At 37.2% G+C, this 26858-nt stretch overlaps 2 protein-coding genes across 4 annotated transcripts; one reads left to right on the top strand and one right to left on the bottom strand.

Annotated features, from left to right (window-relative positions):
* Positions 1-700: 700 nt before the first annotated feature.
* On the top strand, positions 701-3600 carry LOC111789059 (scarecrow-like protein 1). Of its 3 annotated transcripts, XM_023669699.1 has the most exons (3): positions 929-1024; positions 1159-1226; positions 1678-3600. In XM_023669699.1, the coding sequence occupies exon 3, from the start codon at positions 1757-1759 to the stop codon at positions 3485-3487; it is 1731 nt and encodes a 576-aa protein (XP_023525467.1). In that variant the 5' UTR covers positions 929-1024; positions 1159-1226; positions 1678-1756; the 3' UTR covers positions 3488-3600. The 3 variants fall into 3 exon arrangements, with proteins under 3 accessions (XP_023525465.1, XP_023525467.1, XP_023525466.1); XM_023669697.1 differs by lacking the exons at positions 929-1024; positions 1159-1226 and adding an exon at positions 701-922; XM_023669698.1 differs by lacking the exon at positions 1159-1226.
* A 1578-nt stretch (positions 3601-5178) lies between these two features.
* On the bottom strand, positions 5179-22732 carry LOC111789264 (eukaryotic translation initiation factor 5B-like). The gene is made up of 13 exons (XM_023669981.1): positions 22287-22732; positions 19889-22113; positions 16527-17089; positions 16282-16389; positions 16091-16191; positions 15897-15987; positions 15693-15803; positions 15545-15610; positions 14385-14444; positions 12091-12648; positions 6150-6269; positions 5900-6019; positions 5179-5664 (listed from the first exon to the last, which is right to left on the bottom strand). Exons 2-13 carry the CDS (start codon positions 22053-22055, stop codon positions 5599-5601), a joined length of 4131 nt encoding a protein of 1376 aa, XP_023525749.1. The 5' UTR covers positions 22056-22113; positions 22287-22732; the 3' UTR covers positions 5179-5598.
* Between the last annotated feature and the right edge of the window lie 4126 nt (positions 22733-26858).

Here is a 26858-nt window from a genome sequence, read left to right as displayed (position 1 = left end):
GTTGGTGGTTTGTGAGGATAGTCTTTACTTGAGTGATAGTTTGTTGTTTCTCGATGATGTTTCGTCGTCTCATCGTGTCATTTTGCTTGTCGCTCTCAAGAATAGAGCTGATTGATGTGAGGAACAAGTGAGAGTCGTATGGGAGGCTTAAAAACACTTTTTTTTAACCCAACAGTATTTGATCTTTGACTTGGTCAACCTTAATTTCATCTAACAAGTAAGTACTCTTGTGAGTGTCCCTTCGGTATCTCCTCTGGGAGAAAGATTTCGATCTTTTATAGAATGCTATGCATTCAAGTTAATTTGCTAACGATATTGCATCGTACTTAAAGACAAATAGAGAATCGATTGGTGTTGTCTCCTGTCAAGAATAGGTAAAAAAATTGACTTTAGTGTTGCTAGATCCATTCCTCATGTATTTAAGCTAAGACTCGAAAATGTGTCAATCTAAACGGAAAGTTATGACTGGATCCATAAAGTCAATTGAGTTTGTCCCACCTAATGGGTTTGAAGTAGGGTTCAATTATAATGAAATCATCAAATTTCAAACTTGTTATATAACTCAACACCTTTCTCTCAAATCCATTTCCGTACGCTATTTCCCTCTTATCCAACGCCAAAACTTCCCCCAAAATGTGTCTGAAAACCCAGAAAAGTCTTCAACGCTGCATCGTTGATTCAAACCCATTGAAGGGTCAGGATTGAGATTAAAGAACAAGGCACAATTCATCCATGGCGCCGCCGTCAGCATTTTGTAGGCATGACATGATATTTTCAACCAATTTTTTAGTCAGACAAATTGGTAATGCGCCAAACCGATCCATCCATTAACACCAACTAGAAATTCCAATTGAACCCTGGAAATTATTACCCCCCAAACAGAAGGTGTTGCGAATTTTCTCTTTCAATCTCGTATATTAAGGTTTGTTTTTCTTCCTTTCTCCCACTTTGGAATTCCCGAAGATCGATCCTCTTTACCAAGAAATTTCTAAATTCTGTTTTCGGGTTCTTTTTTCCTGATTCTGTAAGTTGAGGATTTCTTCTTCTATTTCTCTCACTTGTTCTTATTAAATCTTCCTTGTCATACTGAAACCCAGAAGGGGGAATTTGGTTTTGGTTTGTGGGTTCTCTGGATTGAGGCTTTTTAATACGTTTCAGGTCATTTTTTAGGTTAATTTTGTTGATTTTGAGTGGTTTCAAGTTCTTTAAGAACGACCCTGTTTCAGGTATTTGTCTTAGATTCACAGGGTTTTCTTGTTCTTGAAATTGTTGGTTTATAAGCTTGATTTTCTTCTGGGATTGGGATTGTTGTTCTTCATTTACATCATGTTTCATTTAAGATTCTAATTACTGCATAAACTGATGGCCTTAATTTGAGAAGTAACCTGGTTTGTTATCTAAATTAATTGCTACCAATTGGCTCTCTGATGTTCTTCCTCTGATTCCTTTGCTACTTCAAGCCTTTTCTCCATGAAACTTCTTAATAAGCTTCACTTGATGAAAATTTTAAAGTTTCTAAAATTGAGCTTAGAAGAAATTTCTTCATGTCTTGGTTTATTTTGATCTGTTCTATTAAATTTTGGCTCTGATTCTGTATAATTACTTGAATTATATGATCCTCTTCTTTGTGCTACAAATTCATAAGGAATTAATTGGGTATATGTTTTGTGTTTCCAGAGCTTCCAACAGAGGGTGTAAAATCTATATGGTGTAAAACTGGTCTTCCTGAAAAAGCAGAGCTAGGACAAAGAAAACGATGTCATTAGTCGGGCCATCCGATCCATCTCCGTTGTCGTATGGAACTCGCAAACTCTACTCGTTGAAAGGAACCAAGAATGCTTCCGACTTGTCCACGCAGATATTTGGTTCCGAAAAGAATAGGACGATGTATATGAATGATTCGTATTGCAGTGAGAGCTACGACAAGTATTTCCTTGACTTCCCGATCGAAGAGCTATCGGTTTCTGGCATTTCTACTGACTCGTTTCATCCCAACGCTGCTTTGTATGGGCTAAGGGCTGATTCTCTATCCCCTTTGTGTGATTCGTTTACACGTTTTGATGCTTATCAATCGAACTTATACTCGGTTTGCCTTGAGAGTACAAGTCCAGAACAGCTGGATTTTGAGGATGATCAAGTGAGACAGAAGTTGCAAGAATTGGAGAGAGATCTGCTCGGCGAACCCGATTCTGCTGATTACGAGGATGAGATGTTTGCAAATGGCCAAAGCATGGATATTGATAGCGAATGGGCGAATTCAATTCAAGATGCATTGCTTCATGACTCGCCGAAGGAATCGACATCGATGGATTCTAATTTCAGTACCATCAGTAGCAACAAGGATGCATCTCAAATATCATCACAGAATCCCAGACAGATACTTATAGAATGTGCTTCTGCTATCTCAGAAGACAACTTTGAAGAAGCATCAGCTATGATAGAACAGCTCCGGGGTATGGTCTCGGTTCAGGGAGATCCCTCACAGAGGATCGCAGCGTATTTAGTGGAAGGTCTTGCTGCTCGGTTGTTGGAGTCGGGGAAATGTCTTTATAAAGCCTTGAGATGCAAAGAACCCCCTTCCTCGGACCGTCTCGCAGCTATGCAGATCCTTTTTGAGGTCTGCCCCTGTTTCAAATTTGGCTTCATGGCTGCAAACTGTGCCATTATCGAGGCAGCGAAAGATGAGAAGAGAATTCACATAATCGATTTCGATGTAAGCCAAGGAACTCAGTACATAAAATTGATTCAGATGCTAGCAGCTCAGCCAGGTAAGCCACCACATTTGAGGCTAACTGGTGTTGATGACCCTGAATCGGTACAGCGCCCTGTTGGAGGTCTTAGACACATTGGACAAAGGCTCGAGCAGCTGGCGAAAGCGCTGCGTGTTCCATTTGAATTTCACGCAATCGCCTCAAATGCTTTAGATGTCACTCCCTCAATGCTCGCCTCCCGGCCTGGAGAAGCACTCATAGTAAACTTTGCTTTTCTACTTCACCACATGCCAGATGAAAGCGTTTCAACCGTAAATCTACGAGACAGGCTTCTCCGAATGGTTAAGAGCCTGAATCCCAAACTAGTAACAGTCGTCGAACAGGACATGAATGCAAATACGACCCCATTCGTTTCAAGATTCATCGAAACGTATAACTACTACGCAGCTGTGTACGACTCTCTCGATGTAACACTTCCAAGAGATAGTCAAGACAGAATAAATGTAGAAAGACAATGCTTGGCGAAGGACATAGTCAACATTGTAGCTTGTGAAGGTGAAGAAAGAGTAGAGCGATACGAAGTCGCTGGGAAATGGCGGGCAAGAATGACAATGGCTGGCTTCACTTCGTGTTCGATGAGCGAAAAGGTGACCGACCCGATACGTAAGCTTATTATGGAAGAGTATTGCGAGAGATTCAAGATGTATGAGGAAATGGGTACACTCCATTTTGGATGGGAAGAGAAAAGCTTGATAGTTACTTCAGCATGGAGGTAACTTAGAGTGTATGACATTAGTTGTTGTATCTGTTTTGCTTCAATGCTTGTGTGTGTATGTGTTTGGTTCCTAGTTATCTAACATTAGATAAAGCTTACAGGTTACCTGCTCTACTGGTTTTCCATTTTTCCATTTTTCCATTTTTCCATTTTTTTTTTTTCATCTATGTACTATATATATATATATATATACACACACACACACACATATATGATGATCTGTCTTCATTTGAAAATACTAAATTACCCTTGAATCATCAAACTACTATTTTTGTAGCTGTGTTGTTCAAAACTGGTGGCAATACTGATACCATTCAGTTCTTATCTGACTTTGAAAATGTGAGGTAATTAGGTCACCTTGTCATCCAAAGGCTGCAGATGGGGTGTTTTTGTAACTTCCTTTAGGATGAAGAATGTGACGGAGGAATTTGTATCTTCAATATTAAACGATATAAGAATGACTTAAACGTAGCTGTAACGACTCAAACCCACCGCTAGCAAATATTGTCTATTTTGAATTGTTATCTATTACTATCAACCTCACGATTTTATTTCCACACCCTTATAAGAAATCAACCTCACGATCGTTCAAGTTAGTCATTTCGGACTAAAAGTTGAGCAATTTAAGGATTTTATTTGAAACATTATAATGGATATTAAATTAAATTTAATGAATCTCGAGAAGGGTTGAATTAATTCTTTTACCAAGACTTATTTGAAGATGAGAAGGGTTATTTTTTAATTATTATTTTGTTTTCAAAGTTGTAATCACCAAAGAAAGCAATGATGGTTCAAAGTATTAAAATATAAACACAAATAAGATTTAAGGATTAGGTAAGGCAAAAGAAGTCTAATTAAGAAAATTCCAAACAATGGATATAATAATTAAGTAAATACAAAGTTGAACAAAGTAATGGGATCTCACCCAAATCACATTTTAGACTTCTCTAGAGTTCATTTTAAGACTTTTGAAAACTTCTAAACTTTGAGATTTTAAGAGGAAGTAATTATTATACAGAAAGAGAAAATTAAATAAAGTTGCTTCAATCTNTTTTTTTTTTTTTTTTTTTTTTTTTTTTTTTTTTTTTTTTTTTTTTTTTTTTTTTTTGCAAAATAAGAGTAAACATGAGCTTCGAACAAGATAGTAAATCCTCATCTATGATACCAATCGTTCTTTATTACAGCTATGTAAGCTTACTAAGTATGAAAACATAAAAGTATGTATGTAAGCTTACTAAGTATGAAAACATAAAAGTATGTAAGCTTCGAAGATCGGTGGCATTAGAGAGGCAATTAGAGAGACAATTTTTTGCCATGCTCTCCCCTTAGATGGTCAAAACCTCGGGTCTGTTAGTCACTATTGTGGCAAAAGACTTGCTCGTTTTGAAATTAATTCAATTCCTCCTTATCCTGAGTCAAAACCCAATAGCTTTGAGGTCTTCTACAAAAATCCTCCTTACGCTCCAAGAGACTTATTAGAAATTAATGTCAATATTTCATTTAGTCAACATTCTCAATATTAGGTCACACCAGATATCAACCAACGGAACCTAGCCAGCATGAGCATGGCTAACAAGAAACACATAATATCCTTTTGGAGTTTCAAACCCTCCACCTACGCAATATACAAGAAACGGAAATAATTTCCCGGAAATTGTTTTAATTAAGCTAGCCAACAAATGCGAAATGAAATTAGAGAAAGATACTAAATTGGCGAAGAATGTTAAAAACATATATAATTACAGATCTTGATCATCTCCCTTTTAAGTTCACAATCTCCCAATTCACTTATTTCATACAGAAATCAATAGATAAACCACAACAAAACTTAGGTATTCAATGACTCCACAAAAAGAGAGCATTTCAATTGATTGGTTAGTAGCTTTCTCATGCAAACGAAAGAACCCTGTTACGCCGCACATACCTTCCCCACCTTCATGAAGAATTCAACATTCATCCTTCCCATAAACTCGGCACAGGTGGCTTTTTCAAGGAACGGCCTTCCTTCCCTACCACATGGCCTCTGCATCTTCAACATGACAATCCAATGATCGCATCCGAACCAGCTGTTTTGAAGAATCACAAACCGATCAAGTTGGTGCTTCGTTCATCTCATTGTATCTTGAAAAGGTTCTTCAATTTCACCACCAGTCTCCACTCCTCCGTGGACAAATCATCCTGTACATTGACATATTCATTTTATTTGTTGGCCAAAACCAAAATAATTAAATAAATAATAATCACAAGTCTCCTGTAACCATCCAATACAAATTCAACAGATTAGACATTTTGTAATTCCTCTCTAGTATATCCAATGATCTAAAACTATAGACTACATTGTGTTGGACTATAACAATTTCTCAAATTTTTTCTATTAAACAGGGGAAAAGAGAGGGAAGAGAAGTAAACTAACCCGATAATTGGCTTTGAGTAGGTCAATGGACTTCCTTGATATATGACTGACAAGTTCATCCTCCAAATCAAAATGCCTACCATACATCTTTTGCTGCTCCTCCGAAGAGTGCCCAACAATCTGATGGAAGAACCCAAGGAAACATCAGCACAAAATTTCTACCACAAGGATGATCATAAGAATTTAAGAAAAGTTTCTAATAAAATTGCATCAGTCACATAGAAACCAGTAAAATAACAAAAGGGGTTACCTTAATGGCAATCTTCTGCCCCTTCTTTGCATAATCAACAGGTTTGTGATTATTTTCAATAGATGCGATGCGACCAATCTCAATAAATTCTCGTTGAGGAATACAGATTGGTGTGCCAACCTGCAGTAACGGTAAAACATCAAAAAGATTGAACTACAGGTGATTTATCAAAAATGCATTCTTCAACCTACAGTAAAATGTTGGTAAATAACTTACGACATTATATTTCAAAGAATTTTTTAAAAAAATGCAAAATATATGCTTTAAGAACAAGCGCAACAAGCAAGCCCAACACTCCTGAGTCAAATATGCATTATAATACCCTTCTTTTCTATCGTGTCCATATGACCAGAAATGCCTGTGAAGTATGTGTTGGATCAATTACAGAAAGATCAAACACTAGATGCCCAAAAAGTGTCACCGAATGATTAGACGTCCACATCCAATGCATGTTAGTACAAAAATAACAACCGAAGGAGATTGACCTGATCAATGGTCAACCTTACTTTTTGACCTTCCTCTACTTAAGAATTTTACCCCACGAGTGATTTTTTATCCGTTTTCAACATTTTTTTCCTTTGGATTCAATTTAGGACCTAACTAAGAGTTTGGGAGAATACCAACTTCGAGAAACAAGAAAACCAAGCCTCCGAACAACCTGAACACAATAAGTAACCATTTGAACTTTTTCTTGAAAGATGCTGGTAGGAATCAACTAGGATTTGAGCTAAATAGACTGAGTATGGATTATAGGGTAGAAATTACCTAAACTTGAGTACTCGACTTGATAAAATGGAATTTCGAACAGTTTAGTACCTATGGACGATTTATGAACTTCTGCAGTTTTGATGGGACTTTGATTTGACTCGATGAATGATTGAGCCTCTGGTTAGCATGACTATACTTTACCATGCGTGATAATAGGAAGAAATGTCTGATGTTGATTGCTAGAACACATGTCAGGTGGTTAAACTTACACAAATGCTCATATATGGATGATGATTAATTACCATGTGATCTAGATGATTTATGAGCATGATCAGAGTCTTGGTTATAAATTTACTATACCTTGGTCTACGAGCCACAACTGGTGTCATTGAGGTAGCATGGATTGTCTAGTACTACTACATGGAGGCAGTTAGGACATAAGCCCTAATCGTGAACTTGTCTTGACCGGCAAGGGTCTACCTAGTATACAGGTGGTACTATTGAGGGAGCTCAAGATGTGCTTAGTGGCTGAGTCTACCAGGCACTATTGGAGGAGTATAGATAGGCATTTAGTAGCAAGCTTGTTAGGCACCTTGAGGGAGCACCAATCAGCGTTCAGTAGTTAACACTATGGACTCTATTAAGGAGATCACATAGTGGTTGCAAATAGGGAATTTTATCGAGAGAAACATGATCCAAATAAAGAGGACCCTAGAGCTTGAGATTCTGAAATTGCTAAGGCACATCCATCTCTTCTAGGAAGATTGCATAAGGAACGAAACAAAGCATTGAGAATCGTAACTAACTAACTAAGTGCACCTAGAACCCTGAGTAACCCAGATCGGTGAAACACACCCATAGAGATTGGTGAGCTTTAGAACCTGGACAAGGTTGATGGAGGTGATACACCTAGATGCTGCCCTTAAGTAGTCTATAATATAGATACATGGTGTAGGTTGCTTATGGAGTATTTATATATTCATCATTGTTATTCTTTGTTTCAAACAATCCGTGAAGTAGCAGTTGATGGCAAAGGCGCTCAGGAGATGTGACTACAAGAGGCCCCTAGATCCATGTCTTGTAGTCGCATGTGTATTTTGGTTTTGTATTTGTATTTGAATATTATAATCATTTTATAACTGACTCACGTGGATGTATTTTGTATTTCAAATCTTTTATGAATTTTATGTAATTCGGTTTCAAACTTTTGAGTTCCAACCCTTTAGTTGAAAACGAAAAATTTTATCAAGTCTTTTAAATTGTGTCTGTATGTAACGATCCATTGATTCAAAGTCCCGAAAAATGGTCATTACAGATTGGTATCATAGCCCTAAGTTAATTCGTCCAATACACTACTCCCTAGATAGAGAGTCATTGAGTGCCTTGCAGCTCGGAGTAAGAAACGCCTACCCACGACCAGGTAAATAAGTAGCCATTTTGAATTCCTTATACAAGTATATTTGTAGGATCGACTTGGTTGAGCATGATTTAGATAAAAATGAGTTGGTAACTAGTTATACACATGATTTAGCCTAAGAACCACAAGTTACAACAGATACGTTGCAAGTAGAGAGAGTGTGACTAGCAATTTCGATATGTCTAACAAACCTCTTCTAGGATAGCTAGCTTGCTTAGGCTAAGAATGTGTGAGTTAGGGTGTTCCCTGGCCTCCTAATCTTTAAAGGGTAGAACAAGCCACTAGTCCAAGAATCAGTTAGGAGTAAGCCACGAGAAGTCCATAAAAGGAATGCTAGGGTGTGAGGATCAATTTTGCTTCTAGGTTCATAACCTACTACTTATGAAGGCCAGTCCAAGAACACCTCATAATTCCAAAGTGGAACCAACCTAGTAGGGACGATTTAAGGCTGATGAGGTACAACATGTATCCGAGAGATTAAGACACTCTTTCAAGAGTTCAAAACTGAGTAAACTGTGATAGGTCCATAGATCCACACTAGGCTGTGAGATTTAGTCCACCCCTAGAACCAAGATCCCTTACTCAGAAGAGTCAGTCCAAGGGTCTATTTTTCATCAATTCCAAAGTGGAGTTCAGCCAATAGGGGCTGTTTGAAACTATTATAGTACAGATCCGAGGGATCCTTCAATACCCACACAGGCTTAAGGGCTAATTACCATGTTAAATTGACGAACCTTGAGCTAGTAAAAGATTTAAGTTATGTCATATGTTATGTCTTGCCTCATGACTTGTGCACTCGGGCCAAGACTGCAAGGGTCTGCACGGTGGTATCAATTATGGGGTCATGCAGCTACAAGTTCTGTGAGGATCAGTAGTCAAGCCAATAGCTCCTATTTGGGAACCTATCACAGTGATGGGGTCTACAGTCAATCATAGTAGTTATCAGGAGTTGGATTAGCCAGAGTTGTGCTCCAAGCATAGTTATGTGCCACAAACAAAACTCAAGGATGTCCAACTATTTGTTAGTCATAAACTTGTCCATAGGACTATGGGCCTGCATGAGCGCATGAGTGTCTTACCTTGGCAGACACGTGGGTCACTCCATCTCAGATATGATGATATTATATGGCCTATTAGGGAGTCATCAGCTAATCCCTTTTAGTTGACCAGTACTGAGTGATACTTTCCATAATGTCCTGGCAACTCAATAGTTGGGGCAGTGAGAGGTCACGCCTCACCAATGCATGACACTTGGGTATGACACAAGCAATAACATTTCAACGTGGCTAATCAATTTATCCTAAAAAATCCCATAAATACCCTAGAGGGGTATAGATAAAGTCTTAGGGAAACGACACAGACCTATACAAAATTTTTCGACAATGTTGTTTACCAAGCTATATCTTGGTGTAAACTATCTAATATTTTTACTTCCTATAGTTATACCTCCCTCCTTGCAAATTGGGAAGGTCTTTTGTAAACATCATGGATTATACATCCCTCTTGTAAATTTCACTCATCAATGAAATTGTCTCTTATAAAAAAATAAAAATAAAAATAAAAATAAAAATAAAAATAATAAAAATAATAAGAATAAAAAATAAAGTCTTAGGGAAAGAGTACGAGCTATCATGAGACAATGAGGGCTCAAACAGGTCAGTACATGAGATACTATGAGGGATAGTAGTTCAGTATGGACCCTGATAGTTCAGTAAATACCCTAGAGGGGTATAGATAAAGTCTTAGGGAAAGAGTACGAGCTATCATGAGACAATGAGGGCTCAAACAGGGCCAGTACATGAGATACTATGAGGGATAGTAGTTCAGTATGGATCTTGATAGGTCAGGACACAAGGAACGGATACTTGAGAGGGTACAGTGCCCTACAAAAGCTCACTTAGAGCTACAAAAATCCAAAACTGTAAATCATGAAAATACTGTCAACACAGGCTTGACATGTTATAATGGTTGAAGGGAATATAAAGGCGCAAGAGTACAAAGGACTTGCCGAGGTGATCCAAGAAATGCTAAGACATGGGTGATTCACAGCATGGTACGAAGGGAAATGGAGCATGTCTCTTCTAGCACACCCTAATGAGAAACCTCGACAGGGATTGTAGACCACGAGCACAAAATGGGTAGAGAGAACTAATGGAGCATGTCTCTTCTAGCACACCCTAATGAGAAACCTCAACAGGGATTGTAGACCACGAGCACAAAATGGGTAGAGAGAACTATCAAGATCCCATTCCTAAAGGTCATGTGTAATTACGGCATAAGTACTTCACCATCGATTGTGGTATAGTGGCAACACCTAAGAGTGAGGAGTCTGGGGCAGAACTCCCCAATCAGTAATAAACAATTCTCACAAGATTGGGAGGATTTCAGTATCGACCCACTTGCATTGAACTCGAGGAAGTCAAGTGCATGGAGTCTACCCACTAGACAAGCAGTGTGAACAAAGAATCAGGAGGACATCGAAAGAGTATCAAACGCTTACCCTAAGGATTGTCGAGAAACAGGAGCGAGCACGTCAAACATGTAGTGAGGTCTTATAAGTAAGGTTAAATGCCTGTAATGACTAGTAGGAGGCCAATGCTCAAGAATTTCTGACTCCTTACAGGACAGTCAAAAGACATGAAATATGACTTCCCGATGCTGTGACAATTATGGGTGCTAGTGACACCTTAGTCGGTTCTAAGGAAAGGACTGTAACAATGAGCACACTATGGTGTAAGATGACAAGCATATTAGCTTGCCGCGGGTGGAGTGTAGGGACACTGACCGTGCAAAAACACCCTTACCGAACCATAAGGTGTTAAGAGAGGGAATTGTGACAAACGTTGAGTGACACTTGAGAGGGGTGTTATACAAGAATAGATGATCCCGGGTAGTACTTGAGAGGAGTACTATACGAGAGTAGATTACCTCAAATGGTGTCTGATAGAGGTACTAGGAGACAAACTCAAGTGCCACCAAGAGGGGTGTAATATGGGAGTAGATGAACTCGAGTAGCACTTGAGTGAAGGATATACGAAAATGGATTACCAACTTGAGTAACACCTAAAAATGGCATTACACTAGAACAAATGATCACGAGCAATACTTGAGAGAAGTACGTATGGGAGTACACTACCTCAAATAGTACCTAAAAGGGGGTACAGGTAGAAGTAACACCTGAGTGGGGTGTATACGAGAATAGAATATCCCAAGTGTTAGCACTATGCAGGAGTACAGGACCTATGATGATACCAAAGATATAGTGAAGTGCCACAAGAGAGGGAAATGTTCAATCTTCGACAGGAAACACAAGTGCTCTGAGGGGAGCAACAATGCGAGCTACAGGGTAAGTTTTGTTAAGAAACAGAACACACCTAGGAGTAGCTACTAGTTGCTTAGGAAGAGATTATACTTACACCTGTAGAATGATTGATGTCATAGACGACAGTATCGTCTAACATAACACAATTAACCCCCCCATAATTGTAACACGAAGAGTGGTTGCTTACGCATTGAGTTGAAAGGAAAATTCAAACGTAAATGCCTGACCCATGTATGGGGTGTCGGCAAGCGGGGTACAAGACTTGATATATCATGTATCAGAAATAAATGCAAATATAAGAATGTTGCAAAGTTAGATTCTTTTCCTTCTTTTTCTCTAAACTATGCATTATCTGGATTCATGCATCTACTGAAGCAAAAGATAAGAAATTAAGCCAATATTTCAGATTTTAGAGACAAAATAACATCTAGAATACTGAGATAACATCTAGAATATTGAAGCGAACAAGAGATGTGAAGAAGAAACTTAAATACCTTGGCAATGCCATCAATTACATCAACCCCCAACACAATTGGATCCTTCTTGTTGAAAATGCAGTTAGGTAAAATCTTGAGAACACAAGGAAAGACTGCTTCCTCAGCAGCTTCTTTCTTCTTTTCCTCTTTAAGATTATCAATGTAGGCCTTGAACTGGTCGAACAAGTGATAGATGATATCAGCAATAAAAATCTTCACACCAAGCTCATCAGCAAGTTCTCGAGCTTCTGGAGTCACTTTAACATCAAAAGCCAAAATAGTGGCATATTCCTTTTTCTTTTCAAGCATTACGCTAGCTTTCATGACATCTTTTTTATGAACGGGTCCTATACTTATTCCACTAACAGGAATGCTCACAGCCGGACTCTTCAAAAACTCCAACAATGCTTCCAAGGAACCAAGTGTAGATGCTTGAACACAGACTCCCTCACCAGTCTTGTCTATCCTGCTCATTACTGACTTCATATCTTCCATAGCTGAATCCTTAATGTCTTCCAAGTCATCCTCAGGACCTACCACATGAAGACTGGTTCCAGCAATGGCATGCTCAAGACCCTATACAAATATTCAACAGATATATACCAATGAGATTTTATTTAGATCAATCAACTTAATCTCATTCGAGTACCATAAGACCTATGAATCATAAAAAACACTACAATTTTGAGCAATATTTCTATCTCAAATACATACTAGACAATTGAATACTTACCAGGCTCTTCCAAATAACATAGGAGAAAAAAAGAAGTTGGGCAAGTGATCTCCCCAGAAGACAATTTTTTTTTTTTTTTCGCAAGTGAATGGGTAAGGACTCAAGGCTCTAAATCAAATTGGAATGCACAATGTACAATGTCAGACTGGAAGACGGAGGAAAAATAAATGTGAATAGTGAAAGCATTCTCGAAATGATGCTAAGGAGTATGATTATGTAACTTCAATGAAGCTGGCCAGCTGGGATGTAAGAAAGCTGAATCCTGACATTACTTTCTAACAAGTTGCAATAATCAGAAGTCAAAAACATCGGAGATATCTCCAAAATCTAGCCTAATTGAAGATCAAAACGTATGGGATAATTTTGTTGGAATCACTCGGTATGGAGAAGAATTAATGAGCTTTGGAAAGAAAATGTAGTATCTAGTTGTTGTTAGGTCTTGAACGGTGCAAATGGTTCAGAATTTGGTTTCAAGACAATCAGGTGACTCTGGAAATTATGAAAAATGGATGCTTTACTAGGTCAAAACTTAAGGGGGTCTGTCCAACAATCTATTCATTGCTGGGTACCTTTCTTGTATTATTAATACAATTGATGAAATGGGAGATTTGAACCTCCAACCTCATGGAATGGGGTCGGTATCTTAACCGTTGAGCTAAGCAGATGTTGATGAATAGATTCCTTATTTCATAGTCTTGATTGGCCAAAAAATGTCAAAGAAACAAAGGTAATACTTCAAACCAGGGTAATTATCCCGAGGAACTTCTCGATTCAGAATTGTGAATGCATGGTTGAATCGAAGTTTCTTGGAATAAACCAAGAAAGGAGACAAAAGAGTTCAACTTGTTGCAAAAATTGAGATATAAACGAAAGATATATAGAATACAGTGTAGAGAAGAGGAATTGGATGGTATCTTAAAGGAGGCTAATAACAGAGAAGAAAATGGACTATTGACACCTGGAGAGAGAAAACTTGAAGGCAAACTGAATTGGAAGAGGTAATATTTTCTTTTTAATAAGAAACGTCAAATTTATATTCCAAAAAGGAGGATAGTACAGCCTAGGGGCCGGGGGGTAGAGAGAACCCCCTCCCCGAAAACTGAATTGGAAGAGGTGATTTTTAAAGACAATAAATAAGATAACGTTCTAGAAGTGTGAAGTCAAATGGTTGGGAAAAGGAGACTAGAAACAAACTTATATAACAAAATTAATGGCTAAAAAGAGAAGATCCAATTGTTATATGAATGCTGGTCGTGGAAAGGAGAAACTTGGTAGAGAATATGGGGAAAAGGAAGCAAAATTTGTTAGATTAACCCAAAATTTGTCTCAAATTCTGTGTTTTTTTAGCACAATACAACCATCAATAATTCAAACTGCAAACTTATTGAGTGCAAAGATCATCAAAATGTGTAGATATACATATGGGGAAAAACCATTAAATTTAGTAAACATCTGTCATGTCAGTTCGTGTTGTGCCCCTAGTTTATTTCGAAATTACTAACACGTGTCTAAGCCAGAATTCATACTTCTTGATGGGGAAAAAAATAATATTTCTTGATTTATAGTTATGATGAATCACCTGTCCAGTTATTTTAATTCCCTGAGCAGCCTTGATTTCTTTATGATGCAGATACGTTCCCTGAAAATTACACAACATCATCAGCTGTTCAATGCAACACTTGCATATAAATTTTAATAGTGTCTCGTCAAGGATTGCATATTCATAGAGGCCAGATAGGACAGCCATTCTAGTGACTGCATGCAAATATTCAAACAGAAAGTACTAAGATACTGTCATCAGCTGTACATTGCAACAATTGCATATAATTATCACAGTGTTTCGTCCAGAATTGCACATTCATACAGGCCAAACAAAATCTAAGCCATTCTAGTGACAATTCTCGGAAATATCCAGGCAGATAAAATTCAATGACCACATTCCCTCTACCAACCACCAACCACCAACCTTACCCCTCCAGCTAGAATCGCCCATGCTAACCAAACTGGAACTGGAATTTAGATTCTTTTGTCAATAAGGAAGGTAACCTAAAGGCAGACTCTGAAACGTTCCTTTTTCCTTAGTAATGAACATATTGATCTCAGAAGGGTCATTTGAAAAATCACATTCCTCGCTTTGAATTACATTGTTTTCCTACCTACAGTGCAATAGTTATGCAAATGCCCCAACCAGTTTGTAGTAATTTCATTCCAATAAGGATGTATGACTAAGAGTTCCAGGATGGATGCTATGACTCATTTATTCTAATAAGAAACAAATATTGTGGCAAACGAAAAATATTTCTCTGCTTCTTCAATCAAGATGATGATTGATTCCAATTTTCTTTATATAAGATTAACTCTAAAATTAATTAACCTATTGAAGTGAATTTTCCTCCAAGGAAGCTTGGAAACACAGTCCAAATTACCGTTGAAGTGGGTCACTTGCACACTTGAAATTATTAAATTTAACTCAAAATATGTTTGAAACTGGATTTTGAGTTAAATTAAATAATCTCAAATTTCTATTCTATGAAGGTGAAAAAGGAATCATAACCTATCCATCTTAGAAAAAGAAAAGAATTAACCTTGAAATTTCATCCGTTTCTTTTGTAACCAAATTGGAAAATATATATGGACTAATTGACAAGATCACATATTACCATTAATTTTTATTACCTTTTGTAAGCAAGATCAATCATCTAAACCTATATGAACAAAAGATGCTAAAAACAGTCATACCTTCACTCGGAGCTCCTTCATTGGATGCGGGGTCAATAGGGCTCGAATAGTGGTAACAATTGGGCCCTATAACAAGATAATTCCATAAGTTTATTTTGAGACCCTCTAAACAAAAGATAATTCTATAATATCATAGATCAGTGCTTGCCTGCATGCCACAAACAACTATTTGATCTCCTTCATGCAGTACACCGTTAACCAATATGACATCAATAGTTGTTCCATGGCCTTCAACAACCTTGACCTCCAAGACCGTACACTGTTGGCGCACAATCAGAATATGATCAGGTTTTATCTTATCAAATCATAATGTATTATCATATAGAGAATAATAAACAGTCACAGTAAACACCTGCACTTCATCACTATATGTAAGTTTCTTCGTCATGGTTTTCTGCGCCCACTGAACCAATAATAATAACAAGTCTGGAATACCTTCACCACTAACATATTCAAAACAAGCTATTAGAAGAATTGAAAGGAAAAAAAAAGGTGTTGACCGCATAGAGAAATAAAAAACAAAAACATCAAATCAGTGAAACTTACGTAACAGCACTTGTAGGTACTATACTGAAAGTCTCCCCCATTTCTTTATTTTTATAATACAGCTCGGTATTCAATCCCTGCTCTTTAAATTGAGTGATAATCTGTTGGCCCAAAATAATACATTCAATCGAAGCACATATTAAGCAGTGATAAAAGAAAATTACAACTGAGAAATGGATAAGGTAAATAACCTGAATAAGCCTCATATTGAACTCATTCTGCACATCCTTGGATTGCTGCTTCATTGTCTTCAGTATTGGTGCATTGCGGATTGTTTTCCACCCATAAAGTCTGTCAACCTGGAAAGTTGCATAACTTTTCTTTGTCAGAAACAGATATTTCATACATTGAATGAAAAAAAACGGGAGAAAGTACTACAAGATCAAACGTTTTAAAGAAAAAATGTCAAGTGCAAATGCAAATAAATAGTAGTTACCTTATTCAGAGCAATAATAAATTCTGTGTTTCTCATCCTCAAGAGATTTAGAGATTCTATTGTTTGTGGCTCTAAGCCATGCATGATGTCAACAACCAAAATTGCAAGGTCACATAAACCCGAACCACGAGAACGCAAATTTGTAAATGATTCGTGCCCAGGGGTATCAATAACAAGCAAGCCAGGAACCATCAGCTTTGCATCAGCTTTCAATTCCCTAGTTCTTTCACGAATGTTCTCAGCAGGAAAATATGTTGCCCCAATCTGCTGCGTAATTCCTCCTGCCTCTCCCTCTTGAACATTTGTACCACGAATACAGTCCAGTAGTTTGGTTTTACCAGTGTCAACGTGGCCCATAATACAACAAATGGGTGAGCGAAGATTTTCTTCCTGTTGTTTAGTAGTAGTATCTGATGTTGAAATTTTTTTCCTAACAGCATCATCTTTTCGTTTGCCCTTGTCAACAACCTCAACCTCAGGCTGATTCTTTCTGTTTTCAATATCTTGAGACCTTATAGGCTGAGAAGGTAAACTTTTTTGGGCAGGGGCAATTGGCTTGGCACCTACAAATGCGAGTGTTAGAAAACAGAAAAATCCAATTTCTAACTTCAAAATTGAAAACAGAGAAAATGCTAAGAAGAATATTGAAAAAATCATGGAGATAACACCTAAATATAACAAAATAATGAAAAGAAACAAAGAAATAAAATAATCACTTTATAAGGACATTATATCATACAGGAGGCTTATATTATAAATAATTCATATTTTATAAGTCTATGCTAAAGCTTCGGACTCCCCCTCGTGAAAATATCAAAACCTAGGATAGAATTGGAGAATAAAGAGATAGGGAGACAAAAAGAACGTTTGTCTCTCTCCTTCTGGATATATTTTTTGAAGTAAGCCACCTAATTAGTAGTCATTCAAGTGATAATTTGTGAAGGGAGAGAAAAAGCATGTACCCAGGACATAGCAAGAACAAAAACTAACCAAAAGAATCTATCAAAAAAAGAAAACTGTCACTAAATGCATAGTTGATACTTCCTCCGACGGGCCCTAAGATAGCTCTAACTAAATTTAACCACAGAATTTCCTGATTTTTTTGAAGGGGGCGACTGCAACTAGATGACAGAAAAGTTCTCATATCGATTGTAAAAGGGGCTATATGCAAGCTAAAGGAAGATAGCAGCATATTCCAAAATCTGCTCGCAAAGTCCCATTATATAAATAAACCCTTTTAGATTCTGAGTTCTTTATACACATAATACACCACAGTACCTTTTGGCAACAATGGAATGGAAGAAATTGATTCACTTGACTTGTGACTCGTTGATGTGAAGTGGGGGAATATGATTTCACTAAGGGAGACACAAGAAAAACAGAATGAGGCTGTCACTCAAAAGACAAGGATGTACAAGGACTTCTAATTGGGTATTAGAACAGAAGCATAACCTCCCCTATCTCTTTTTTGNTGGCTCTAAGCCATGCATGATGTCAACAACCAAAATTGCAAGGTCACATAAACCCGAACCACGAGAACGCAAATTTGTAAATGATTCGTGCCCAGGGGTATCAATAACAAGCAAGCCAGGAACCATCAGCTTTGCATCAGCTTTCAATTCCCTAGTTCTTTCACGAATGTTCTCAGCAGGAAAATATGTTGCCCCAATCTGCTGCGTAATTCCTCCTGCCTCTCCCTCTTGAACATTTGTACCACGAATACAGTCCAGTAGTTTGGTTTTACCAGTGTCAACGTGGCCCATAATACAACAAATGGGTGAGCGAAGATTTTCTTCCTGTTGTTTAGTAGTAGTATCTGATGTTGAAATTTTTTTCCTAACAGCATCATCTTTTCGTTTGCCCTTGTCAACAACCTCAACCTCAGGCTGATTCTTTCTGTTTTCAATATCTTGAGACCTTATAGGCTGAGAAGGTAAACTTTTTTGGGCAGGGGCAATTGGCTTGGCACCTACAAATGCGAGTGTTAGAAAACAGAAAAATCCAATTTCTAACTTCAAAATTGAAAACAGAGAAAATGCTAAGAAGAATATTGAAAAAATCATGGAGATAACACCTAAATATAACAAAATAATGAAAAGAAACAAAGAAATAAAATAATCACTTTATAAGGACATTATATCATACAGGAGGCTTATATTATAAATAATTCATATTTTATAAGTCTATGCTAAAGCTTCGGACTCCCCCTCGTGAAAATATCAAAACCTAGGATAGAATTGGAGAATAAAGAGATAGGGAGACAAAAAGAACGTTTGTCTCTCTCCTTCTGGATATATTTTTTGAAGTAAGCCACCTAATTAGTAGTCATTCAAGTGATAATTTGTGAAGGGAGAGAAAAAGCATGTACCCAGGACATAGCAAGAACAAAAACTAACCAAAAGAATCTATCAAAAAAAGAAAACTGTCACTAAATGCATAGTTGATACTTCCTCCGACGGGCCCTAAGATAGCTCTAACTAAATTTAACCACAGAATTTCCTGATTTTTTTGAAGGGGGCGACTGCAACTAGATGACAGAAAAGTTCTCATATCGATTGTAAAAGGGGCTATATGCAAGCTAAAGGAAGATAGCAGCATATTCCAAAATCTGCTCGCAAAGTCCCATTATATAAATAAACCCTTTTAGATTCTGAGTTCTTTATACACATAATACACCACAGTACCTTTTGGCAACAATGGAATGGAAGAAATTGATTCACTTGACTTGTGACTCGTTGATGTGAAGTGGGGGAATATGATTTCACTAAGGGAGACACAAGAAAAACAGAATGAGGCTGTCACTCAAAAGACAAGGATGTACAAGGACTTCTAATTGGGTATTAGAACAGAAGCATAACCTCCCCTATCTCTTTTTTGCTTATAAGCCTTTCTTCTTTTTTTCCTTTTTCTTTTTTCTTTTTTTTTTTTTTTTTTTTTTTTTTTTTTTTTTTAACACAACAAAGGGGCATACAAAAAGAAACGCAAGGAGAAAAACTAAAACACAATGACTCCAATAAAACAAAATAAAATCTCAAGCATAATTAAAGAATCTATGAACAAGTAGACAGCAATAGAAAGATCGAACAAAAAAAAAATCCAGACAAGACAAGTGTAATTATTCAACCAGTTCAAATATCATTAAACATGCAACAATAAATGTCTGAAGTGCTGCATGCATAAGATAAACTACAGAACTTCCAAAAATAAAGAATTGATTTGATTGTATCAAAAATGGGAGTGCAGCTCCAGCCCCCACGAAACTAATCCTAATCAATTGATATCTTTTATTTTGAAGTGTTAAATTGACCTGAGTGAACTGCAACCAGAATGTACAAGTGTTGATTTTATACTATTGACCTTACCTGCATCACGTGAAGTTTGTGCACCATTCTTTCCATCCTTTTTCATGCCATTCTCAGTCTCTGAATCAAGCTCCTCATCAGCAAAGGAACTTTTTAAGGAAAGATCAACAACAGCATCATCCCAACTCTTTGCATCCCACTCATCCTCATCCTCATCCTCGTCCTCTTTTTTAAGTTCATTATCTTCAGAAACCTCAAGAATATCCGATTTTTCCTCCACGTGAATCGACTCAACAGGTTCAATCTTCTCAGACTCCAATATTTCAGAATCTGCCACATCTTTTTCTTGTATCTTTTCTTCTGTATGTTCCATCACCTTAGTTTGCGCACTACCATTTGTTTGATGATGGGCAGGTTTTGACTTCTTTGTCTGGTATTTTGGTCGTTTGGTTGGTGCACTAGGGTCAGATGCAGACAGTGGCAAACCCCCTGAACTTGCTAATATCTGGTTCCTCATTGCCTCCAACCTCCGTTGTTCTTCCTTTTGTTTCCCTGTTAACAGCTTGCCTTCTTGTTTCTTCTTTAGGAGCTTCTCTTTTTCTCTTTCCTTTTTCCTACGCTTAGCCTCCTCAGCTTGCCTTTCAAGTTCTTCTTGCCTCCGTCTCTCTTCTTCCTCCTTCCTCAATTTCTCTTCCTCTTCCCTTTTCCTTCTCTCTTCTTCTTCTTTCCTCCTAGCCATAGCCTCTTGCATCTCCCTAACATGCTTCGGCACTTTCTTATCTGGCACTTTACTCTTTGCAGCACCTTTTTTGGGTTCTATAATTTCAGTCTTTACCTCCTCAATTTTCTCATCCTTCCCTTCAGCAGCTGCTGCCGCTGCAGCTGCAGCCTTTTTCTCCTTTTCCTTCTCCTTTTTCTTTTTCTTCTTCCTAGCTGCAGCCGTTTCTGTGCTCTCTTCTTCAGCTTCCTTTTCAGCTGATGCATCAGGAGGAGTTACAAGGTCAGGTGGGTTCTCAACTTTGGCCTCTTGTGAAGAGAGAGGAGGGTCGGCTGGTTTTGATATAGTAGGCCCCTCTCCTAGCTCAGCAAGAATCTTATCCAAATCATCTTCTTCTTGGGCAGTCCTTCCACTCTTCTTCTTTTTCTTTTTATTTTTTGAAGTTTCTGCTACCCCCTCCGTCTTGTTAGCTTTAGATAGATCGGAAGCAAAACTGCTACTTGCTGAATTAAGTACTTCAGGTACGAATACATCTTTAACATCATTGCCCGGCAGATTTTCATCACTTAATGTGATAAAAGGACTGCTGCTTTTCTTCTTAGAGGACTTTTTCTTGCCAGAAAACGCAATAACATTGTCATCATCTTCATCAACACCATCATTTTGTAATTTATCTGGCTCTGAAATAGAAACATCGCCATCATTATCCTCATCAGCAAATGCTACACTAACCGAATTGCCACTTTTCTTTGAACCCTTAGCTGACTTCTTTTTCTTACCAGAGAAGCTAATCGTTGTAACATCTTCATCCTCAACCTTACCAGCATCTCTGTCCTCATCCTGATAGTCAAGACCACTAAAACCTGAAAATGCATTCACACCCTTTTTGGCACCTTTTGATGACTTTTTCTTACCTGTAAATGTAATAACAGGCTCATCATCAATCCCTTCGTCAACTTTGTTCTCATTATCAATTACATCCTCATCTTCCTCGTCATCAAGGGCACTGAATGCTGACACTGCAGAAAAACCACTCTTCTTGGAAGACTTCGCCGACGACTTCTTACCTGAAAACTTGATTTCAGAATCATCCCCTTCATCGTCATCCTTTTCTGCAGTTAACACAGATTCATCATCATTATCAGCACCATCCTCTCCCTCCTCCTCAAGTAAACCAAAGCTGGAAGCAGAAAAGGCACTGCTACTTCCACCCTTCTTCGACTTACCCTTCTTCTTCCCGGTGATAACAATTTCTGAAACACTATCCACATCATCATCCTCATCATCATCCCCTTTAACTTGTGAAACTTTTGAATTTCCCTTCTTACCCTTCTTTTTCCCAGTTATCACGACATTCTCCTCCTGAACTGGGGCTTCTTCAGACAACTCGGTTCCGATGGAGTACTCATCATCGTCTACTGCAAATGTCTTTTTCTTCGACTTCCCACCACCCTGAGCTGCCGCTGGGGCGCTGTCATCATCCCGTGCAGTAGGCTTCTTTCGACCCATAGAAATATCGCCAAATTGAAACGTTAAAGCACCAACCCTAGCGCCTCAAAAGTCCTATCTGCCATAAATTAGGCCCATCAACACCAGTCAGCAACGTAATCAGATCTCTCTTCAACAGAATAAAATCCATCAAAACAATAGAATATAGAACATATATAAAAACCAATAACATCATTAAAAAAAAAAATAACACACACACATACAGTGAACCTTAACAGAGATGAGGCGTACCCAGAGAGAGATGGGGAAAAAACGAAAGTAAGGGTAGAGAGATATTCAGGAAGTTGGCGACTGGGATTGGGAATGTGGGAGAGGTTCGTAGAGCCAGTGCAGAATCACATAATCAAAGCGGGCGATTGAAATTCAGTCTGATTGGAAATCCTGTTTTGATCCCAAAAAAATATATACATCCATCCGTCTACAGTAGTCGATTTATGCAGGATTTGAAAAAAAAGATTTGACCTAATTCCAAATTAAACAAAGAAAATAATTAAGATTCGATTACGGAGGCGTGCAATTGCAGCAGAGACGTAGAGAAGAAAGAAAGGTGGCGATAGTGGGCGTGCCGGCGAGCAGGTGCGGCCAATATCGGAGAGTGAGGAGAAACAGAGCAGATTTGGTGAGGGAATGAAGGCAGAAGGCTAGGGTTTAGATTTTTATTTTTTATTTTTCCTTATTATATGATGAAAATTGGAAAAGAAAAAGGAGAATATGATTTAAATATATAATAAAATCTCTTTTATAGCTCACTTCTTGAAATTTAGAAAAGTTACTATTTATTTTCAGTTGAGAATTGTAATGGAATATTTGGTAATTTAATTTTTATATTTATTATTTAGTTATTATCATAAAAATTATTGTTCTGATTTAACAAAATTCTTACATATAAATAGATAAATAAACTAATTTGAGAAATAATATATTTATTATACATATTGCAATCATCCAAATGTAACAGAAGTTTAACCTATTCCAACGTAATTACGTTTTGAATAATCAAAATCGTTTACAAACATAAGTTCAAAACAACTTTACAACAAATAAGTCCAACGGATATAGGTACCGAAAAGTCTAGAGCCTAAACAAGACTCTAATAAAATTAACTTCATATCTTCCTAGCTCTATGACGCCCTCGTCACTAATTGATAACTCATAAGAATACTCAATAAGTAGCTCATTCAAATGCTCATAATAGATACCAAAACACGTCCAGACACTTTATATATAATAACATGTGTCTGTACATAGGCCTTTTGGCGTAATATCCTAAGGTGAGCAACCTCCGCACCCTCTGAATCATTAGAGACAAGTTGTTCATCTATCTCTCTCTAGCACATTTCCATATTAAAAATCATGAAATTTAGGAATTTTGGTTATGCTCTTCATCGTTCTCTCAGTGGCATATGTTCGTGATAAGGTTAAGAGGAGTCTTACATGGAAAACGTTAAAACATACAAACATGCTCGTGTAAGTTATATAAAGCATTTACAAATGACTCGAGTTTCAAAAACAACATTCAAAATATCATATAAAAAGCAAAGACTCAATTTAAAGGTTCTCCTTGCATCCGAATGGCTCCATATGCTCCTGCCAATGACCGATAATATGTGACCCATTTGAAAAACAAAGAATAGTAAGAATGAGTATTAAAATACTCGGTAAGCAACCTGGTTGTAGGCTCACATCAAAACTTCTCTGATCTCGTGTTTCTTAAAGTTATGTGTTTTGTCATAGGTTCTCGAGTTAGCCAATTTCATGGATTGGTTCAGTGTAGCTTTATTAAGCTCTTACATTCATGTACTCAACTTACTCCCATGTCAAGGGTGTAGTCACCGATTTGAGTATAATTAGGGTTCTAGGTGCACTTGACCTTTCTTTTTCTACTTCTCACGATCCATCTAGTCATCACACTTCCTAAGCATAAGTCAAGATGCTCACATCTATCTTCAGACTCTAGAGTGAGTCTAGCAGGTATGGAGGAGTTGTCACTCTTTATAGGCAACCTCTGGTCTCCTTATAAACTCTGTACATGCCTACTATTGAGTGCTAGTTGGAAGCTCCCCTAATAGTACCTAAGAAGCCCCCTATCTCTACGTCATTCCAAACTCTTAATAGTGCAAGACAGGCCCTCCAATAAGCACAATCAGAGCTCCCTCAATAGTGTCCTCTAATGTGTCATAGGTCCTAAGTGGGTGACGTCACATTCCTATATATGAAGTAGACCCTCACTAGTCGATGTAAGTTTACGATTAGGGACCGTACCTCAACTATCCCTACACAATACTAATCAACCTCCTATCATGCTTCTAGGGGACAATATCAACAATAAATCACATTCATCATGCAATTTAACTTGGTCTATCCATTCATATCATGCCAGAGCCCCAACAACACAAATAAAACGATCAAACTCAATATTAGAATGTTGAAAGTTTTAAATCATGTTTATGAGCTAAACCGATAAAAATTCCACTTTTCTAGAAGCATGTTGAAGACCTTAACGAGCGATAAAAATAATATAACCAAATTTTCTCTACTACGACTTTATAATAATTCATGGTCCAAACGAACTCCAAATAACTTGAAATTTTGTATGAGACTTATTCATGATGTCCTTGTGATGTTTCACGGTCTAAAGAATCTCAAATGATTGGAAGCTTAACGTGAGACTTACTTATAACAATATAAATGATTGTGTTTGTTTCATGGTCACTCTGAAACCAAGATTAAGGTGGGAAATGACAAAAATGTCTCTAATGGATCTTTAGGAGGATATATGGTTCTAATGATCTCCAAACATGATGATATTGAGATTTATGCACTAAAATTTTGTAATGGGCTCTCTGATGGCACAGTTAAACTTAGATGTCTGATGACACCATACATTGTTATTCTTGATGTTCGGAGGTTTACTAAGTTTTTAAGGGTGCTAGGAGGTTTTTAATTCGTCTCTTGTTTGTGGGACATATAGGACTAGCTCATCGAGCTATTCCATACTCTAGATGCACATAGGTCTAAGCCTTTGATCATTGCTCACGATCCTAGGATGTAGGGTCTACTAGAAACATACTGACCTAAACTAACATGTAAGTCGCTCTAGCTATAGTGCCCTAAATTTAACCTAGTTCTCTTGTGCATGCTTTGCTAGGGAGATTATCCAATTGTTTACTACCTAGAGAATGATATACATATTCTAAATATTTGTGCAAGCTTGTTAGGGAGATATCATATTAATCAAACAAACAAGCTCAATAGCGAGATAACATCCATCAATAGCCCAGAGCATAGATCATCAAAGTTCATTCTCCTTTCTAACACAATAGAAAATCATATGAAACAACATTCAACACAAATCTCATAATAGGGGTGTTTTGGTAATTTTTAACATTTTATGTAGCATACTTGTCCATATTGCCCAACTCATAAATAAGATCAGCACCATCTCATAACCTCATTCGAGGAGCACAATGGTAATTTTTCATAACATATTGATAATGCATTCTCATCTAAAATTATCCATCTAAAGTCTTAAACATGCGTACTCTAACCATCTCATAACGTCCTAATGATCCCTACAAGTATTACTGACCTAAAGTTTGTGTGCCTATCGGAATGAAGCATGCCTTTCCGAGCTAGCTTTTCAAGAGGTTAGAGCTTTAAATCTTCTGAAATTTCTTTTTGTAGTCCTCACTCAAGTCAAAATAGGGTTAGTATTGAGATCAAAGCGAAAAATAGTCAAACGAAGGTCAAATAGGGCAAAAGCAACCTACACGCGACACACGCACTTTCATGCGTCAGGAGGGCTCCCCACTCGCGCCTGAAGGGTGGGAGACAAGCGCCCATAGTGTGACACGTGGCAGCCTTTGATTCATGCATTCGACTCTCAGGGACTGCGTTTTTATTTATTCCTTATTCCCTATCTTTTTCTTTCTTCATCCATAATAATGTGATTAGGGCACTAACAGACTCCTCACTCGAAAAGAGGGGCCAGAATGACCATTTTGCCTATCGATTGACTTTAACGGACTTTTTTATTCTCATTTTTCATATTTTCTTTTATATTTTTTTTGAATTTCTAGGTTTTTCCTAAGCATTTTTTCTTCATTCCATCTTCAAATTTAGCCTTTTAAGACGGTCAATAAAATTTCAAAAGTTCGAAATTAAAATAAAAAAAATAAATATTTAATATCTCGTTAAGGACATCGAGTTTAACACAAATTAAGAGAGAGTGAAGATAGATTTCTCTTTTGTTAGCTAAATAGAGCGGATTATTTTCTCTGTCCTCAACCCTACAAATTTGCCCAACTTCCTGCCTCACTAATATAATTTAAATTTCTAGAAATGAGGTTAAAACATTAAATCATGTTTTTTAGCTTAGAAAATATTATTAAATTTATTATAATGTTTTACACTTTTACTAGAAATTATATTGGAAAACAAAAATTATCTATTAAAAATTATTTGAAATGAATATATATATTTAAAAAAATATATTAAAATGCGAAAATTCCTCCCCAATCCTTACAAAAATAAATTGAGAATTTCGTGGAATAAGAATTGAATTTCTCGTCCCACCCCATGAACATTTCTAAGAACAACTACTAAACCATTAGCTACAAAACCTATTGTTAAGGATAGTTGACCGTTCATTATAAGGCAAATATCTAGATATTTGCCTTACATTACGGGTTACCATATTTGCCCTCTTATTAAAGGCAAATATATTGTATTCATTTATTATTCTTTCCTTTTATTACTATTTCCATATTCATTTATTATTCTTTCCTTTTATTACTATTTCCA

Source organism: Cucurbita pepo, chromosome LG02, assembly GCF_002806865.2.
Source record: "Cucurbita pepo subsp. pepo cultivar mu-cu-16 chromosome LG02, ASM280686v2, whole genome shotgun sequence".
NCBI lineage: Eukaryota > Viridiplantae > Streptophyta > Magnoliopsida > Cucurbitales > Cucurbitaceae > Cucurbita > Cucurbita pepo.
Note: the sequence above shows the minus strand (reverse complement) of the source record. Positions and strands in the feature narration are given on the sequence as shown.

Excerpts from the sequence above, each read along its gene's own strand:
- LOC111789059 (XM_023669697.1), top strand. The coding sequence starts at position 1,757 with ATGTCATTAGTCGGGCCATCCGATCCATCTCCGTTGTCGTATGGAACT.
- LOC111789264 (XM_023669981.1), bottom strand. The coding sequence starts at position 22,055 with ATGGGTCGAAAGAAGCCTACTGCACGGGATGATGACAGCGCCCCAGCG. Across the intron at positions 15,804-15,896 it reads CATATAGTGATGAAGTGCAG|TGTACGGTCTTGGAGGTCAA; the intron begins GTGTTTACTGTG and ends GTGCGCCAACAG. Across the intron at positions 14,445-15,544 it reads TGAAGGAGCTCCGAGTGAAG|GGAACGTATCTGCATCATAA; the intron begins GTATGACTGTTT and ends TGTAATTTTCAG.